The 18,642-nt window shown below is 38.3% G+C and overlaps 2 protein-coding genes across 2 annotated transcripts; one reads left to right on the forward strand and one right to left on the reverse strand.

Annotated features, from left to right (window-relative positions):
• Positions 1 to 1,923: 1,923 nt before the first annotated feature.
• On the reverse strand, positions 1,924 to 2,521 carry LOC119659320 (39S ribosomal protein L51, mitochondrial). The gene has a single exon (XM_038067345.1). The coding sequence runs from the start codon at positions 2,473 to 2,475 to the stop codon at positions 1,984 to 1,986; it is 492 nt and encodes a 163-aa protein (XP_037923273.1). The 5' UTR covers positions 2,476 to 2,521; the 3' UTR covers positions 1,924 to 1,983.
• Positions 2,522 to 3,131: 610 nt separating this feature from the next.
• On the forward strand, positions 3,132 to 17,872 carry LOC119660195 (Fanconi anemia group D2 protein). The gene is made up of 26 exons (XM_038068615.1): positions 3,132 to 3,312; positions 3,376 to 3,622; positions 6,090 to 6,372; positions 6,434 to 6,637; positions 6,703 to 6,841; positions 6,907 to 6,972; positions 7,033 to 7,205; positions 7,297 to 7,369; positions 7,427 to 7,596; positions 7,650 to 7,818; positions 7,894 to 8,057; positions 8,122 to 8,282; positions 8,341 to 8,542; positions 8,597 to 8,716; positions 8,775 to 9,054; positions 9,113 to 9,254; positions 9,322 to 9,514; positions 12,305 to 12,409; positions 12,467 to 12,620; positions 12,686 to 12,863; positions 12,924 to 13,124; positions 13,185 to 13,404; positions 13,664 to 13,850; positions 17,148 to 17,297; positions 17,360 to 17,527; positions 17,589 to 17,872. The coding sequence occupies exons 1-26, from the start codon at positions 3,196 to 3,198 to the stop codon at positions 17,745 to 17,747; spliced, it is 4,425 nt and encodes a 1,474-aa protein (XP_037924543.1). The 5' UTR covers positions 3,132 to 3,195; the 3' UTR covers positions 17,748 to 17,872.
• The last annotated feature ends 770 nt before the right edge of the window (positions 17,873 to 18,642 follow it).

The raw sequence follows: 18,642 nt of genomic DNA on the forward strand, positions 1-18,642 counted from the left end.
GATGCTATTGTGGCAGCTTCAAAATAAATTAATTATATATTGCGTATCAATCTTGTTTCTAATTTACCAAATTGCATTTCGGTAGTCATTAAGAAGAAAAAAAGGAATACGAACTCATTAGTAAATATGTTTTCATATTTTTTTAGAATCTCCAAATATAATTTTTGATTAATTAATTAATAAGTGCATATTATTAAAATCCGATTTGGCTGATATGGCAAGCAACCGTAACATACGAATACGGACTGCTCCTCTCAATAGAAGCGAAGCTATGCTTGCCATCACCACACAAGAACGGGCTAACACCGCCAGCCTTGAAAGCCTCCCTGTCAAACTCTTCCATGCAACCCCTAGAGTTGTTATTTGTAAATGCTGGAAATCTGAGATCTTCCCCATAGAGTGGAAAAAGGCGATTACCGTTAAGATTCCGAAAAAGCGTACACGTTTTGATTGTTACTGGATGGGCATTTCCTGCTTTCTGTTGTCGCAAAAATATTAGCAACAATCATCCTGGAACGCATCTAGGAACACCTCGAAATTTTGATCGATAGAAATGCTGGTTTCCGCTCTAGATCATCCTATATTCACTACAGTGTCGATCGCTATCTGAAAGCAGAAGCAACGAAAGGCTGCCCCCAAGGAGGTGTGCTTTTGCCACTTCTGTGGAGTATGCTGATCGACTCACTACTATGCGAACTGCAAAATTTTCCAATACACGCTCAAGCTTATGCTGATGACGTGGCTGTGTTTGCTGTTGATCGGGATCTTGGAACGGTGTGTAGAAGTATACAACGTGCCGTTGATTTGATAGACAGTTGGTGCCTCAGATATGGCCTTTCAGTTAATCCAAATAAAACCACAATGGTTTTATTCACAAAAAGGAGAAAATTGGATAGATTTTGCCTCCCTGAGGTGAGGGGTACTACCCTTCAACTCTCCGAAGAAGTGAAATATCTGGAAGTCACTCTAGATAAAAAAAAACTGCTTTGGAACAAACATGTCGAGGTAAAGATGAAGCAACCTCTCACAGCTTATGGGCTGTACAGACAGACCTTTGCCTCGACATGGGGACTCAGGCCTGGTAATGTGGATATACGTTACTATCATTAGGCCGATGTTCGTTTATGCATCCGTAGTGTGGTGGGTTAAGCTAAGACAAAAAGGTTTTCACCGTAAATTAGCCGCACTGCAAAGAACTGTGTGTCTGGGTATCACTGGTGCCATGAACACGACATCCGATGCAGCTCTAAATGCATTACTTAATTTGCAGCCCCTGGATATATTTATTCAAAGCACTGCAATCAGAGCAGCGCATAGATTAATTCGATTAGATCTATGGGGAAACAACGGATGTGGAGAGCACAGAACATTGGAAGAGTTACTGGAAGTACTGAATCCAGTTCTTACAATGCCTTCCGATTCTCGTGTCCCCATACATCTGTTTGGTAGAAGATATGAAGTTACCCTGAAGCATAGAGAGAACTGGGAAGTCCCAAAGGAATGCGCGGCGGGATATCCGGAAGTCTTCTACATCGATGGCTCAAAAACAGAACAGGGTTCGGGAGCCGGAGTCTACCTATCGAATAAAAACGAGAAGCGGGCGGCTTTGGGACAATATGCAACGGTTTTCCAAGCCGAAGTTTATGCGATCCTAAAGCCGGCAAAATCCTTTCATCAATAATATTCCGTCTAATCTACAGCGTAATTCGACTAACCGAATCACATAGTAAACTTGCCTTTACTACATGCAATAACTTAGGTGCCTTAGATAGATTAATATATCCTGACCTTGGGGTTGAAGGTGCGGTTATAGCAGAACTTGTGAAAAAAAAGCCAAGTTTCGACTAGTACTAGTTAGTGTTGAGAACAGCACAGAAAACCGCCTTTGGATCCACTATTTGATTGAAGTTGAATACACAAGGATAGTTCTTAGTTTCATATATTTAGCATAACATCTACAACAATGAACATATTTCCCTTCATCTACTGAGTACTGAATCCTGTTTTCGTTTTCCTATTCAACTTCCTATATAAATACAAAATACGTTTCTGCATTTCCCTCCACTTGGTTGGTCGCGCGACAGGGTACATTGTTCTGGACATTATCTTCCTCTTTCGAAGCAAATTCTGATACTCGTTCCCGGAAACTCCTCGGATCCATGCAGGTACTGAATATAGGACCCTTGTCGGGTGCAGTCGATCACTACCTAGTATATCAATATAATCATTTTGCCCAAAAAGTGCCCGTTTCTCCGTCCACGGGTTCTTCGGACGATATTCCGGCATGGGAAGCTTGTGTCCATTATCCAAATGAGGTAGGAGCCCACGGTGCTCTACACGGTCTTTATATCCATAGCGGCGAACGAGGGGACCTTTCTCTATCTTGTCAGCGTGATATCGAAATCGAACCGGTATCACTGTTGGAGTCCATAGTGTTCTCAATGAATTTATCGCCGCGCTGCAGAGCTTAGACATTTTCTATGGCTAAAGTGACAGATGTGTTACCCGATTGCACAAAAATAACTGAAATCATAGACTGTGTTGCAATTGTAGCTCGCAACGATCACGTCCGAGCGCAATGCTGACCACATTGCCTCCTAGTGTACCGTTACGGTCTTGAATGAAGTGCTCTAACACACTTCAAGGCCCTGATCCAACATGGATTGTTGTGCCAACGATTATTATTATTAACGATCACGTCCGCGGCCGTGATGATTCCCACTCCACGTGACGACTCTGAGGTCTTTGATTCACAGTTCAAATGAAATGGAATTGCGGGCAGGGCGGTGGTAGAATGTTCAAACTGTTTTTAGTGAACTCAATTGCAGCAGGAAAATTCAGGTTGAGTTTCTCTGAAATTAGAATCTTTTCTATAATTTCGTTTCTTCTAGAACCACATAGCGTTCAATTTTCTTTCAACAACTTTTCCTACTGGCAAGGGAACACAGAGACAAACAGACAAAGCGGTTCATGCAAATCGTATCTACCGTCATTTTTGACTGGCAGAAGATGCGAGACCGACCGTGTAAAGTGGCTTTTAATCGAGAAGCCGAGTCAACACTCACCATCCTATCCACGAACCAAATTTTCAATTTCAAAATCGCGGTAAATTTCGTTGTTGTCATTCCGAAGTCAACAGTGATCGAAGTAGATATTGCTTGTTGTTGATCTCGATGTAACTAGACGGACGCAACAATGTACAAAAATAAAAGATATAGATCTAGTAAACATATTTCCAATGTACAATCATCAGTGAATCAGTCTAAATCAGTGTTATCCCCAATCGTGGAGAATCATCCCCCAAAGCAAAGAGTAAGTAGAATCTTGCGACTTGCCGGTCTGTTAGTGGTCTGAAGTAGTTTCGATGCTTTCCAGAGAATAGAACATGCAGATCCGAAGGAATATGTGCAGGCACAGGAAGAAAACAATGAGGAAGACTTGCTTGGAAGTCAGGAGCCTATTCCTGCTAGTCAGCCACCTACTCAGAGGCGTTACTTATCGCAGCGAAGTACATTATGTCGCACTCAGTCAAAGACGATGAACCGAGCGCCAAATTCGTACTTTGAGATGGTTTTGATGAAGGCTGGCGCAGAATTAGACGATCCGGAAAGCTACATTCTATGTGAGTATGCTTTCATTTGGATTTTTAACTGCGCTTCGAAGCTCTTCACTTATTATAACATTTAAGCGAACAGAACCCAAGAACTGAATTGAAAGCAATGCAATTTTCTTTTGTGGAAGCAATAGAAATTCAGGCACATTTCGCCAAAGAATTGTGTTACCAGTCAATCTACGTTGGAGAGTTCCCTCTGAATCAATTTCCGAATGTAAACGAATTGCTTGATCGTTGCAAAACTGTTGGTCTTGAGAAAGAATGAAAACTAACCAATGTCGGAGTGATTATGATTATAAAAAAAAGGTTCTTCCGCTACGAAAAATAATTCCAATTTAGCTCATCTTTAAGGTTTTGTGTAAAACAAATCGGAATCGGTTTACTGTTTGTCTGTCCGTCCGTCTGTCTGTCTGTGTGTTTGATTTTGTACCTCAGAAACGGTTACTCCTACTGATATGAAATTTGGTAGAAGGGTGAAAACTGGGAATCTTATTGCATGCATTAAGTAACACAGCTCCATGTTGAGTCTGAGGGGGTCCTCATATTTGCAAAAGAGAGGTGTCAAATTTGGTGTTGTCACGATTAGTGTTTTTGGAGGTTTGTGCGGGTTAAAAAAGGGTCATGCACTTCAAGGACTGGTTCTGAGAAAATACCCAACCTAAATGTCTGAAAAAAATATGGTGGCCCAAGCACATGGTATCTCATGGTATCTACCTTCAAATTACTTTCCATACCAATGCATATTTAAATAAAGGCAATAATAGCATATTGCCATATTTATTATATTTTCTCGAAATTGACTGGGAACTCCCCTTAATTTTCTCCTAGAATCATCAACTTTTGCAGTAATAAAGGCTAGAGAGCATGATACGACTAAGTTTGGTGGAAATGGCACTATTGCCGGCAAAGTTATAATAGGTCAAAGTTCTCACTTTTGTGCAAATTTCTTTCATTCTTTGAATGTCGGTATCATACTAAAGTGAATGGTTTGACAAACTAAATGCATAATCATTACGAGCTAGGTACAAAGACGAATGCCCACTTAAATATGCCTATATAAGGAATATAAAAAAGCTCTCATACATGAAGCCTTCTGCTTCCGGTTTTCCGGCTTGCTACTTTTAAAAGACGATGAAAATATCCATATGCGGTCCTTTCGGCTTCTGCGCTGGATGCAAAGCGCGTCTCATAAACAACTTTCCTAAAGTTTTAGGAAAAAATAAGTCTGAGGGTGCCAAATCAGGAGAATATGTGGATGGCTGAGCATATCAAACCTCCAATCCCAAAGTTTTACCATCGGCGACGCACATTTGTGTTACAGGTGTATTGTCCTGATGAAAGATGTTTTTTTCCTTCTTGAAGCCAGGCCTCTTCTCGCGAATTTTGACATTCAGCTGATCAAGGAAGCAGGAGTAATATTCGCCTGAAATTGTTCTTCCCTTTTCGAGGTAATCAATTAATAGGATCTCTTTCACATTTCAAAACACACTGGCCATGACCTTTCCGGCGGATTCTATTGTCTTAGCTTAGAATCACCATCTTAAACCTACTGCTTCGACTGCTGTTTGATTTCTAGCGTATAGTGGTGGACCCATCCTTGATCCATGGTGATAAATCGTCACATAAAATTGATCGAATACCCATTGAATCGGTCCAAACATTGCTGCGAAAATCGTTTGCGCATCGGCTTTTCAGGATATGTGATACCCAGCTAAACGAGGCAGTGAAAGTGGATCTAGCGTTGCTAATGCTCTCAGCAATAATGCAGATAAGAAGAGTACCATGACTCGTCGAACTGAGAACCTTGGTTTTGTTGGTGTTTACCTGCCTCTCTTTCCAATCCAACATCATTTGGCCGAGGTCCATGATTCGGTGAGAGAACAAGCAGATGCCATTAGCGTATTCGAGATATTTCAGGAAAGAAATCATGGTCCATTGAACTGCTTCACGTCCTTCGGACAAGGCAGCATTAAGAAAGTCACCGATAACAAGGAAAAATAATATCGGCGACAAGATGCAACACTACTTTGGACTACTCCTGAGGTATTACCCGTTTTCAGAAGCCGAATAAGCACAAAACCTACATTCCTATGCACACATATTCATGTTATGGCTATTATACTATTATTGATTATTCCTAATTTATATATTACAAAACTTCGCGCAATGCGTTAGTGTGTATTCGAATAATGACGCGAATTCATGAATTAATGAATTCATTCAAAGTTTGAATACATTCAAGCAGACCTCCTAATATCTATTGACACCTCAAAAAGGAAAAACGTTGAAAAGCGAAGATAAAATGGCATTATTGGGACATTTGAAGGTGCGAATCACAACGAAGACAGTAAATTGTATCACAAATCCATCGCAAACTTATTATTTTATTCACTGAATTCGAAGTAGGATTAATGTAGTGATTAGAACGAATGAAAAAAAACTATAATTATTTATATAATAATTTGCCCTTTTTCAGCTTGTGATCATTTAACATTTGTTAACCGTTTTCGTAATCAACTGAAAAATCACCAAGACTTCCCTAATAATGTAAAGACATTCATGGAAGGGCTAGAAGAAGTGATTAAATCTCATTCTACGTTAGTGAAACTCTTGAGTGGGTGCGTTATTAGCATTCCCGGCGTTGATACAACTATTCCATCGCAAGACAGTTTAATGTTAAATTTTCTCATGGTGGAATTTATACAGAAAGAAATAATAGAAATATTAACATCAAAACTTTTGGAATTAGCTAAAGATGAGTAAGTGCTAAATAAATTGCATGAAAATATATAATATTTGGTGTGCTATCCTTTCCCATAGCAAGCATTTGAATTCAGATCCACCATTGCTCCCCCTGATCCTATCTCAGTTGAAATTTGTGGCTCCCCTCCACGGTGAGTTGCTATATGGGAAGATAACGGACATCTATAAGTGTGCCACGCCAAGAGCTAGGAGCGAAATAACATCTCAAATTGAGTACGTTTTGAGTCCATCACATCACGATGCATTTGTCGAATTTTTGATGTAATATGGTTTACTATTTTTCTGTGTAACAAATAAAGCAAACACATCTTCACTTTTCATTAAAGGAACAACATTGCATCTACCGACGAATTTTTGAATCCTCAAACAGTAGAAACGTTCACGAACATGTATCTGACCACAAAAATTCAGACGAGGATAAGAAATAAAATCTTAAATTATATGAAAAATGGGTGCCAAACATTGGTAAGTTTATTCTATTTTCTCGAAACAATTGATTACATTTTCTCCACCTTATTATATTCTGGCAGTTGTACCCGACATTCACTAAATTCCTCCTCAAACCTGACTGTGAAGATGATGAAGTTCTGCCCATTGTGAGTAAAAAGAAGACTGTGGAAAAATAGAGCAAAGAAACAATATTTTTATTTTTGCAGCTTATCAATGACTTAAGATGTTCGCTCAATTTTCAAGTGGAGGAAATTACTGATGAGTCGAAAAAAATAGAATTAGACACATTCTCAAATATAAAACAAGCATTGACGAGGTCAAAAAAAATATTCGACACGTGGCAAAAGGTGATTCAGAAAGTTCCAGCAAGAGAGCTAAGGTTAGCTATCAAAGTCTCGTTTAGTTGATTTTTAAATATCAATAAAACGCTTGATGGAATCTCAACAAAATTATGCCTTTGATATTTTCAGGTCTATTGATTTCATGGTGTTAATTATGCTGATGTCCACTAGAGAAGACCGGTGTATTTATATCGAAAATTTGGTATTTTCCTGTACATTTGAATGAAGTTTATGGATTCTAAACAGAAATCACTTACAGATACGTCGACGCATCAAAGCAGAACATTTTACCGTGGACACCATTATTAAAGTTCGCAAGGAGTTGCCGGCTGTTTTTGATCAACATGCTGAAATTGTTTTAATGATGCTCCACACATTTTTGAAAGAAAAAACACACCTTGTGTCTTCATTTGCTAAAAACTGCTACAAGTACCTTTTATACTATTTTTATAATTTCTCTTTGTCAAATGAGATTCTTTCAGAATTGTGTTCATAATAGATGATAGTTATCAGAAGAAAATTTTACTGAATCTCGTGGAGTTAGCATGTAATAAATCACTTCCAGATTCAACAACCTTAGCAATTGAAGTTCTCAATGAGTTGAACACTTTGTACAGCAAGGAAATGCAAAATTGTGGTCTTCTTCTTTTGGTAAGTGTTTTCCCAATGTCGAACTGTGAACATACCCATGTTTCATACTTTAAAATGGTTTTCTACTGGTTGCAGCCACTTTTAGATCGAATTTCAGAATTCAGTTTGAAACAGTATCGAATGTTAATGGAATTGCTTTGTTTAATAGCATATCCTCCACCTCCTTTAAGCGAAAGTCAACTTTTGCAAGATCACATTGATATGCTTGTGAAGAAGCAAATTATAAATCGTAATCGGGAGTAAGTTTTGCACAGATTTCAGTGTTTCCCTTAGAAAACTGGTTCTAATTGTTTTCTTATCAAGAGTTAAAAAACAAGGAGTTATTGGTACAGTACAGCTAATAAATCATATTATACGAACAGAGGATATTGGAAGTGCAGAGAGTATTTACGATTTGGATGCATCATATGACACTGTTGAACAACTTCCTGATGGTCGAGCAAAAATAGCCGCCAACTATATTGGTATGCTTTGGATTGCTGTACAAATTCAATTTTTGCTAGTCTCAGATCTTGTTATTAGGGCGAATATTTGCGACTACAGTATATTGTCCAGATACCTTGGGACTGTTCTATGACGAAATGGCAGCTATCTGTTCTCCTTCTAACTCTGAAAAGAATAGAAAATTAAAGCCAATAGACAGACATTTCCTCATCTGGTTCAGTGACCTAACGACAAATTATTTTCAAAATTTTTTTATTGTGGAAGAAACGCCTAGTGAAAAGTGAGTATTTCTTAATATCATGAAGAAGTGAGTAATACGCAATTCTTCTCTTAGATCCTTAGAAATGGCTTATGAGCATTGTATCAACGATCCCGAGGAAGATGCAAGCGTGGATAGTGAATTAATTCCAATTGCCGTTAACATTGGGGGACAATGCTTTAAGCCTGAAGCGGAGTATGCAGCATATTTACACACAGAAAAGAGATAGAGTTTATACATCTCAATTTTTCAGCTCTGCTCAGTCCGTTACTGTTTTACCATCGATGTTCAATTTGGTTCGGACGTTGCATTTCCTTCGCTATGGGGGAAATCTAGAATCAATAAATGCTTTGCTTGGGTGCGCCGTTATTATTCCGAAATTGCCAGCGTCAATAGCAGATTTTGATATTTTCGAAGAGTATGATGATTCAACAGCCAGGAATATCTTAAACGTTTACTTTTATCTCATAAATTGGTTCCGTGAAACAATCAGTGCATTTGCAAGTCAAGACCAGCAGATGATCCGCAAAAAAGTAATGTATCTTTATTGTTCTACTAATTTCAAGAAATAGGAAACATTGATGATTTCAGATTCTTTTACGATTGTCCACGTTAATACAACTGGAAATGGAATTTCAACATGCTTCAGCTAAATTTCCAGCAGATTATACACTACCAGTCGTAAATTTTATTGTGGACTCCGAAACAGATAAAATTTTCAAAAAACCAATTGGTATCCAATTATCGCATGCATCACTTATGAAGGCAGAATTTTAACCGGAGATTTTTTGTTTCGATAGGAAAACCCAAAAAGGCTACAAAGCCAAAGTCGAAATCGAACAATAACAACAAAACCTTCAATGAGAATGTAGAAACAGAGGGAATGTCAATTTTAGCAACGACCAGGTCACAAAATGTTAGTGGAGGAGGAGTTCAAGCAAAGAATTCAAAAATTTCATTGAATGGATCTGAGGCAAATGGAATGATTTACAGGTTCGTTATAGGAAGAACAAAATGTAAATTGGTATAATAAGTGTTTGTTAATATTTGGAAAATGGTGCGCTAGAGTAGTTTTCTGTTGTGCTGGATGCTTTCAAAATTGATATTCCTCTCCAAATGACGAATACTGCTATAATGCCATTAACTACTTCAGCTTATGCCTCTTAATGTCATCTTATCTTACTTTATAGTTTCGTCAGGCTTTTTGATAATATTTGATAAGACAACCATATAACCCGCACACAGCAAAAAATACCTCTATAATTTTCACAACAGAGTCTCACCTTCTTTACAACAGACTCTTGAACCAATGTTCCGGTATAGATACGTTGGTCGAGATTCTATTCTTGAGCCAATGGAGGCGCCCACACCCGGTGCTCTGTTATTTGGAAAAATTTTTTTGGCGTCGTTGATTTTTCCGGGTGGTAAAACTTACACTCCTATGGGGTTTGGTAATTCTTCTTGAGCCCACCAGTTTTCAATCTATTCAACGTCTTCAATTAAAATCCAGTTGTATTTCTTTTTAATTTTTTTTTTGCAAATTGTAAGTCTTCTTTTTCTTCAGCCTTTGCCCCGTTCACAAGCGGGGTCGGCTCGTCGTGATCGGCTTCGCCATTTGGCTCTATCGAATACCTGATCTGGGTGCAATCTCGAGGCTTTCAAATCGCCATCCAGCGTATCAAGCCACCGTTGCTTAGGTCTGCCTTTTGGCCGTTTACCATCGACTTCGATGTTCAGACCAATTTTGGCAAGTGAATTCTCATTTGCACGACCTGCGTGACCATACCATCGAAGACGCCTCTCTCGCAACTTTTCCACGATCGGTGCAACCCCATAACGATCGCGGATATCCTCATTTCGGATGTGATCTAAACATGTGACGCCACTAGTCCAACGTAGCATCTTCGTCTCCATTACCGCAAGACGCCGTTCATCGTCTTTTATAGTCGGCCAACGCTCAGAACCATAGAGAGCGACTGGACGGACGACATTGCGGTAAATTTTAGATTTGAGACATTCGTTGATACGTCGATCACAAAGAACACCAGTTGTGGAACACCACTTCATCCAGGTTGCGTTAATGCGTGGAGCAATTTCATAACGCAGTTCTTCATTAGCTGATAGCGTTGACCCGAGGTATTTAAATCGCTCAGTTCTGGGCAGATCACTGCCGCTGACAGTGATTGTGCCTGTTTCATGGGGATCGATCGTCAATTGTAAGTAGTTGCTGAAAACGGCCCTGGAAATACTCAAAAGTGACCTTTTCAATTTTAAACAAAATGTTGTTGGATTAAAAGAAAAAAATGAAATATTATTAAATTAGATTTTAGTAATATTCTGTGAGTGATGTGTCCTATTGTTGTGATGTTTTTGTCGAGACCATATACAGTGAAACCTATTTAAGTTGAATTCTCATTGCCAGGAAAAATGGTTCGAACTACAGAGATTTCAACTTAAGAGGAGAGCACGGAGTAATCACAAATTGCAAATGACGTCGTGACGAATTAAAACTTTTATTCAAACAATCGAAAATAATTCAAGAAAGGAAAGAATAACGGAAACCCTTTTTGAACAACGCGAGCAATCCGTCGTCTCCATGTGGTTCTTTCTGTCCCCAACTCATGGCACACTCCTCGCTAGTCCTCCACTCCCGTGGCGAACTCTACAAAGTGGAAAGTTCCGCGCCATCTATTTGTTCGCATTCGCAACTTTCGAAATAAATTTCGAATGCTGCGAATCTTGCCGCGCCACAAAATTATATCTAATTTCCAATATGCCATACTTTGGAAAAAAGGCAGCACCATTGTAATCCCACTTAAAATTCTCAAAAGTTTGAGACAATTTATAATTATGGTAAGCGAAACATCATTACGTAAGGACCGAAATCTTTTTGATTTTCCAATAGTTGCATTATTCTTTTCCCGTGGCCCTTGGCAGAAAATTATCCATCCGTTTTTGCTCTTTGACCACCATTTTTGTCCTCACCGATCAACCAACTTGTAAAAATATCCCTTGTCATAAAATTGGCATAAAATTCATGGTTAGGCAATTTATTCGTCGAAAACGATGAGATTTGTTTCTTCTCTCCATTGTTGAAGATTTCAATTTGTTTGACCAAGCCATGTTAGCTCCAATCCTCAAATCACTGCTTTGCGAAAATTTCTTTCAAAACACTTATCTCCTTTTACCACAAAAGTCTTATTTGGTATATGGAAAAACGACTGCTGTCGTTTATATCTTCAGCGGTCGAATTATAGGACAACATTGAAAGCAATCCTTTAAGCTAGTCATCCGCCGCTTCTTGATTGCTGTACTTTCTCCAGATACATTTTGTTCACAAATCCCATGTTTATTTTTAAATAAATGTAGCTAACGGCCGCGGCTCTGAAAGCAGGACAGTTTAAGCCTTTTGCGAATTTTGGGACCGCAAATTTTTTGATTCGCCTATGGGAAGATTGCTGCTTCTCACTAAACTGAACCATTCGAAAACAACTTTACCAACTAAAATGAAGATCGTGTATGTAGGTACTGTGGATAAAAGCAATCTAAATAGACACTTTATGTACAGAATCATGCACAGAAATTGGGCCTGAGGTGAAAATTATTCAAGCCTATAATTTTCATCCGATTGCGCATTAATTATCAATGAGTCGGAAGCACTTTAATTCTCATTGCACATTTCGAATACGAAATAATTGGAAAATATAGAGTTCGTATTTTGTCTCAGTTATAGTTTTTCAAGTATTTCATTTCAACATTTAACAATAACTTTATTTTACGTAGACAAATGGATCCAGATATTATGTTGCTTCTACGAGAAAGGTTGATTACTAGTTATCCTATGCCATCTGATTGTCTAGGCTCTTGCATTGGTCTTTTGGAATTCAAGTGAGTAGCTTATCAATCTGTCTCCTTTGGTCTGTTAACAACAATGCAAATTGCTAGATTTATAATGTCCGACCTTGTGAATAAGCTAGAATCTGTTCCCGGAATCCGGAAGCTCAACCAACGCCAAACACTCCAATTAATAAATTATCCAGCTGATTTAGTGAAAGATATAGTACGATTTCTTCCCAAAATAATAGACCATTTCAAACAGGTTTGGTTAACAGAATATGATTATAATTTCTTTCTAAAATCCAAGAAAATAATTATTTTGAATAGCTTCTAGAAAAATTGAAGAAATCCGTAGAAGCTGTAAAAGGTGCATATGGAAATGCAGATCTATTCACAACTGAATTGAATTATACCAAAATGTGCTTTGGTTACTGCTTGCATTTATTCGCAGCGTTATTCTCGTGGTCTGGGTTTGATGATGAATCAGGAAAACCAATTTTAAAGGGTATTTCCTTTTCGTACCACTTAATAGTATTTTGACTTCTTTGAATTATCCCATTCGCAGACATGCTGAGGAACCTTAACAATTATTCAGTGTTTGGAGCAACGCCAGAGAAAAGCATTGAAGAATTGGCAACGATAAGTTTGAATAAGTTTCTTGCGATCGAAGACGCCATTATCGATATTAACTCTGCCGTACATCTCTATCATGTTGTTACTTCAGTGAAACGGTTTGCAAAAGACTTCGATGCTGCTATGCCTATAAGTAAGTTGAAAAAATCTTTCCTCTATATCTTGCATATGACATTCATTTCATTTATTTCAGGAAAATTATGTAAAAATTTTCTGTGCAGAAAATGGTATGGGTATGCAGGAACTATGGAGAAAGGTGCACAGTGCAATCTACTATTGAATGAATTGTTAATAGGATTTTTAGCCGATTCAGACTATAAAAGAATGAAATCAGTATTGAAGCTGGTAATCGAGGAAGTGAATTTCTTGAAAAAGAAAGATGACTGTCTGAAAATGTTCCCAAATATCCATAAGTATGATTCCATTTCATTAATATGACAAAATGTAGAATTTGTACCTTCAATGATGAACCCTGGGGTAAAATTGAAGAGAACGTGAAAAATCTGAATTTTTTGGACTTGCTATACATTGCGTCATATAATTCCATTGCTTGATAGTAGTGAGAAATTTCATAGAAATTGAACAGAAATACAATTTTGCTCGTATAACCTTTGAGTTACCATGTGTTCAAATTCCACTAACGCTCAATCGTATTTTCTTTCTTTATTTCAGAGCTAATTTTCCGATGCTATTCAGATGTCTTTGTGAATGTTTAATTAATGTGGTACGAGAATGCATCTCTGAATATACGGCACCCAATCTGCTGAAGAAGTGGGGACAAAGCTGTGAACTTCAGAATATGGTACTAGAAATTGTGAAATCCTTAGATATTCCACGAAATTTTACACTGTTTTTGAAGGTATGTATTGAAAGGCTTGCATAGATAACGACGGCAAATAATAATGATTCAGGTAAAGGCTTGGATATTTTCGAGATTCAAGGAAAATATAGTTGGGATACATGATAAACCGATATCATTGCTAAAGAAGACCTCTAAATTGCGCGAATGCTTGTATAGTGCTCTTTTAAAATGTCAAAAGTGGTTACTGTTTAAAGTGTAACAATTAGGAGTTCATAAGTATTCGCAGAGTTAATAAATACTATGATCCTTGGATATATGGAAAGGTTTGTGATGACTAATGGTATTGCAAGATGGAGAAATAAACATCTCGGTTAATCAAGATCAACCACGGGAACTGAGCTATGTCAAAACTTTAAGGAAACGGCGAAATTGACCGTAAAATTAGTATACGATGGACAACTCTATTGAAGTATCCCGACGATACGCGCCTGTGCGCTTCTATGCTAGGCAGTTTCGGGAATGTGGGGGTTCATCTGATACCTCAGTCCTTTATGTAATTTAAAAAATCCCATGGGTCGTCCTTGACCCGGTGCGATAGGACCACACCGGAATCTGAATTATAAAACAGGGATCATCGCGAGAATTTAGCGAAAAGCGCACGCGAAGTTAAGTATGGACAAAAATACCGTCTCGCAGGAAAATTCGTGATCAAAAAGGGAAAATCCACGACAGATTGCATCCTTAATTGATATTTCTGTTGCCTCAGATAGTAAAAGACGCGGCCTTTGTGCTCCTTACCATATCTTGACGTCCCTCGGCCATAATAATGGAGGAAGCCCCTTTATATTAAATGAATTCAGCGGCGAGTTAAGACAAAGCGAGGGACAGGGTAGTCAAGGCAAAGAATTAGTTGCGAACCTTATACTAATTTCTTCTTCAGCCAAAAGGTTAACAAGTAAGCTTAAGGCGAGACCAGACCCTTTTTCTTCCGCCAATTTTGATATGATCTTTACAATATGCTCACAAAACTAGAACCGCTTCAAAAAATTTAATGTTTCCCGAAAAACAAGGTGTTTTTGAGAACGTAGCGGTATTTGGTAGTATTCTTTTATAATTGTTTAGAGTCTTGGGGTACACTTTTCTTAGTAGTGCGATATCTTATCTCAAAAAAATTTTTCCCGTTCCAAAAATACCCCACAAGACCTGAACGTAAGAAGCTGAAAACTCTATGGATCCTACGAGCGGATGTAAGCGTGACGTTTTAGAGCTACTTTACCGTAGCAAAGTACGAGAAATGGCAAATGAATAAGTTGCCACATATAGCATCGATTCCACTGTGGTGTACCACAGCGCGAAAGCCTTTCGATGGCCTTATGATGGATGTTAACGGTACGATTCTCATTTACAATGATGAGCAGCTGTAGAGATGGAAGAAGCACTTTACTACTATTCTTCTGAATCGTGTAACATTTGGTGAAGTTCTGCCTCTTGTGGATGATGTGGCAAACCTCAGCTTCTCGAAACATAAGTGGAACCACCTTTGCCAACAATACAGCCAAGTGCAGCAAAGCTGACGGCCTTGAAGGTCTCCTCGCGAAAATATTCCTTGCAATTCCTGACATCTTTCCCAGTGGGTCGAGGAAGATTATGATTGTTAAAATTCTAATTAGGGTCATGGACTCTGACTCTGGATTTGCACGAAGGTGTTCAGTCTGATCGATCATCGCCTTCTTCCTATTTACATTAATAGGCTGAATATCGAGGGCGTCGAACTGTGGTACAGAACTTGACGTCTCTCGACACATTAACTGCGCTGTTTTGGAAATATTGTAAATGCATCTACTTGAATACTTACATCAAGTTGAGGCTATTTCGAGCCAATATTCTTTCTGTGCTACTAGATGGGAGTAGCACTCGAAAGCCTCAAGCTTTTACGAATTCATGTCTACATCCTTTTATCAGGGTACTCTAGCCGGAGAAAAAAGATGAAAAATTCGTCAATACACAGGTCATGCTGCTCAGAGAGCTAAAGTGGCAATAAATAGGTAACACATTAAGAAAGGACGACAATCCCATTGCGGATAATGCTATGTGTTACGTTGCCAAGTACTGACAGCAATCGCGCCGTAAATCAATTAAGACATTAAAACAAGTTTAAGCAATGTTTAACAAATTTCCCTTTTGTTTCAATTATTTAGGTACGACTTCACTCATTAAGGTTATTTTGATTTCTTTGAAGCATAAATATCCTAAAAAAAATAACATATCTGCAATAAATATCATTGGTAATATAAGGGTTCCATAGAATTTTAAAAGATTCGTCTTTTTATCCAGTCGGCTTAAGAGTAACAAGCCACATCCCCGATGAGCATCGCGAAGAATATTCGGACATAAATCTATGTTCACTCCCATTTTCTTCGCAACAACTAAGAGTTTTTCCAATTGTTTCTTCTCAGTTTCATTCATCGATGGTTCAGGTTCGGGGCTTTTGAAAACAGTTGTAAATCTCTTAGACCAAATTTGATAATACTTCACAAAGGTGATATTATCCTCCACCAAATACAAATATTTTTCTAAACCCTCTATCCCACAGCATCGGAAATCTTGATGTATTCTAATCCAATGGTGCCTGTATTGGGAGTCATTGATTGTATTTTGAAATGATTCGATTATCGTATTTGTTCCTCCATATGGATTTGAGTCGATGGCTTTACTCATTTTTACGGCCATAATCAATCCCGAAACCACCAAGCCAATAGCGAATATGTGCCCGAAGAAAATCGTCAATACAAATTTCCCTGGAAACTTAATTTTATTTATATTGACTTCGTTAATCAGTCTTCCGTGTTAACCTTTGGTTGTTGATATAGCACACGTCAAAATGCCTGATAATAATGCCAGCAGACCACCACATAAGAGAAATGCCGACCCGTATATGAAGGCTTTACAATTCCCAGCAGCTAAGATGTAGTATTCTTTTGATAGCATATAAACAACTAATAAACTGTTAGTTGGAAAATTGTGGAACCGAGTATATGATGATACCTCCAACTGTAACTACGAGACCTATTCCAATGACTCCAATCGAACTAACCCATAGGAATAGGACATAAACCTTTTCGTACCGCTTGTATTCTTTCACTTTGGCGAAATCAATTATGCGTATTTGCTCGCTTTTGCTCATATCCGTAATTTTCAAAATTTATATATTGTAGTTATCGATATCGGATTTGACTGCAAACCAACTATGTCAAAAATGCAATGAATGCTTGTGAAATCACAAAGTTCAATGGTTATTGACGTTACTTGTTTACTATTTTATAATTTACGCTTAAGAAATCTGATTATTTCTAGCATGCTCATGTTTTTGTAAAAGCGTTTTTACAACATGGACTTCCGGTATTTGAACGTGGACTTCGAAGGGATACCGAGCGTGCCAACGAACTTCTGAAAATGCTTCAAGTGACTACTCGGTTTCTGCACAACTTATGCTGTCATTCCAAGGTGAAAACAACATTTCTAATCGCCAAAGAGTTTAGCAGAGGTGCTAATCATTTAATTTGTAGGCAATAAAGAACACAGCAATTGTTGCTCAAATTCCGGCTTTACGAGAAACTATTGAAACCCTAGTATTTCGTGTGAAAGCTGCATTGGCGGCGAACAACTGTTCGGCTGTTTTCTTCATGGGGAATCTGAAAAATAAAGACTTGCAAGGAGATGAAATTCGATCACAGGTAATTCGTTTTTATTGTAATGTGTAAATTGATTTAGATGCTTGTTCATTACAAAATTCAGACTTCTTCATTGAGTGTTTCCAATGATGGAAGCGACGACGAACTGCCAGATGATAGTACAGTTGATGAATCCATTTTGAATGAAGAACCAGCACGGAACGAAAGTAGAGCAACCAGATCGTCTTCTCGCCCTAATACTTCAAGAAGTAATTGTTTCTAAATTACGGAACAAACCCGGTATACCGTAATCTGATAGACCTAAGAGAATATAGTTGGTTTCCAATGAAGTTTGTGATTTTGTTTGTGAAATAAATTACCGAATTCTGATTTTTATGTAACATGTAACCAGTTATTTGTTGGTGTATCTTGCGAACTGTAGTCTTTCCGTCATCTAGAAGATTTTACATATTTGAAATCCGAACACTAGTGATCGAAGTTATTAGTTAATATCGGACCCCATGAAGATACGATCTTCTCACTCCCAACTTCCATTTTGAATAAAACAACGCTCATCATCACACTCAATGCTGCATAAATAATTATATTATAGCAGCAGGACAAGCAGTACAACGAAACAAATAAGAATATTCGCATTGAAAGGGAGTAGATCTTCTGAGGGTGCTCAGAGACCACCGCGCAGCTGGATGTCACAGCCGATGTTACTGCATCAGCTCCATACAAGGGCATTCCTTTTCCTGAGTTCGGTTATTTCATTTTGGATTTTAACTACCCAACCGTTTCTGTTCCCGTTCCTTCCCTGCCCTGAACCACTCCAGACCAGTAGGTTTCCATGACCAAACCATAGGAGGAGAGAGCAGATCTCATCAGTTTTATCAGCTCCTTAGAGGTCAATAGCGCGTTTCTGAACATATAGCCACATGATGCGGTGAAGACTTAGTTTTCTATTACTACTACTTTCTACTTTTCAACTGAGACACCACAATCGTGGCTAATCTGTTGTCGAGGTATTTAAGCATCAAGAGCGTGGAGGCAGCAGAATAACCAAGCACTGGTCTCACAATGGTTCTAAACAGTTTTACAATTCTCTCAGGTTTTAATCCCCATGAGAAACCTGGGGCAAAGTCTACTACCCTCAAAGCCTGTTTCGTTTTTAT

Source organism: Hermetia illucens, chromosome 6, assembly GCF_905115235.1.
Source record: "Hermetia illucens chromosome 6, iHerIll2.2.curated.20191125, whole genome shotgun sequence".
Taxonomy (NCBI): Eukaryota; Metazoa; Arthropoda; class Insecta; order Diptera; family Stratiomyidae; genus Hermetia; species Hermetia illucens.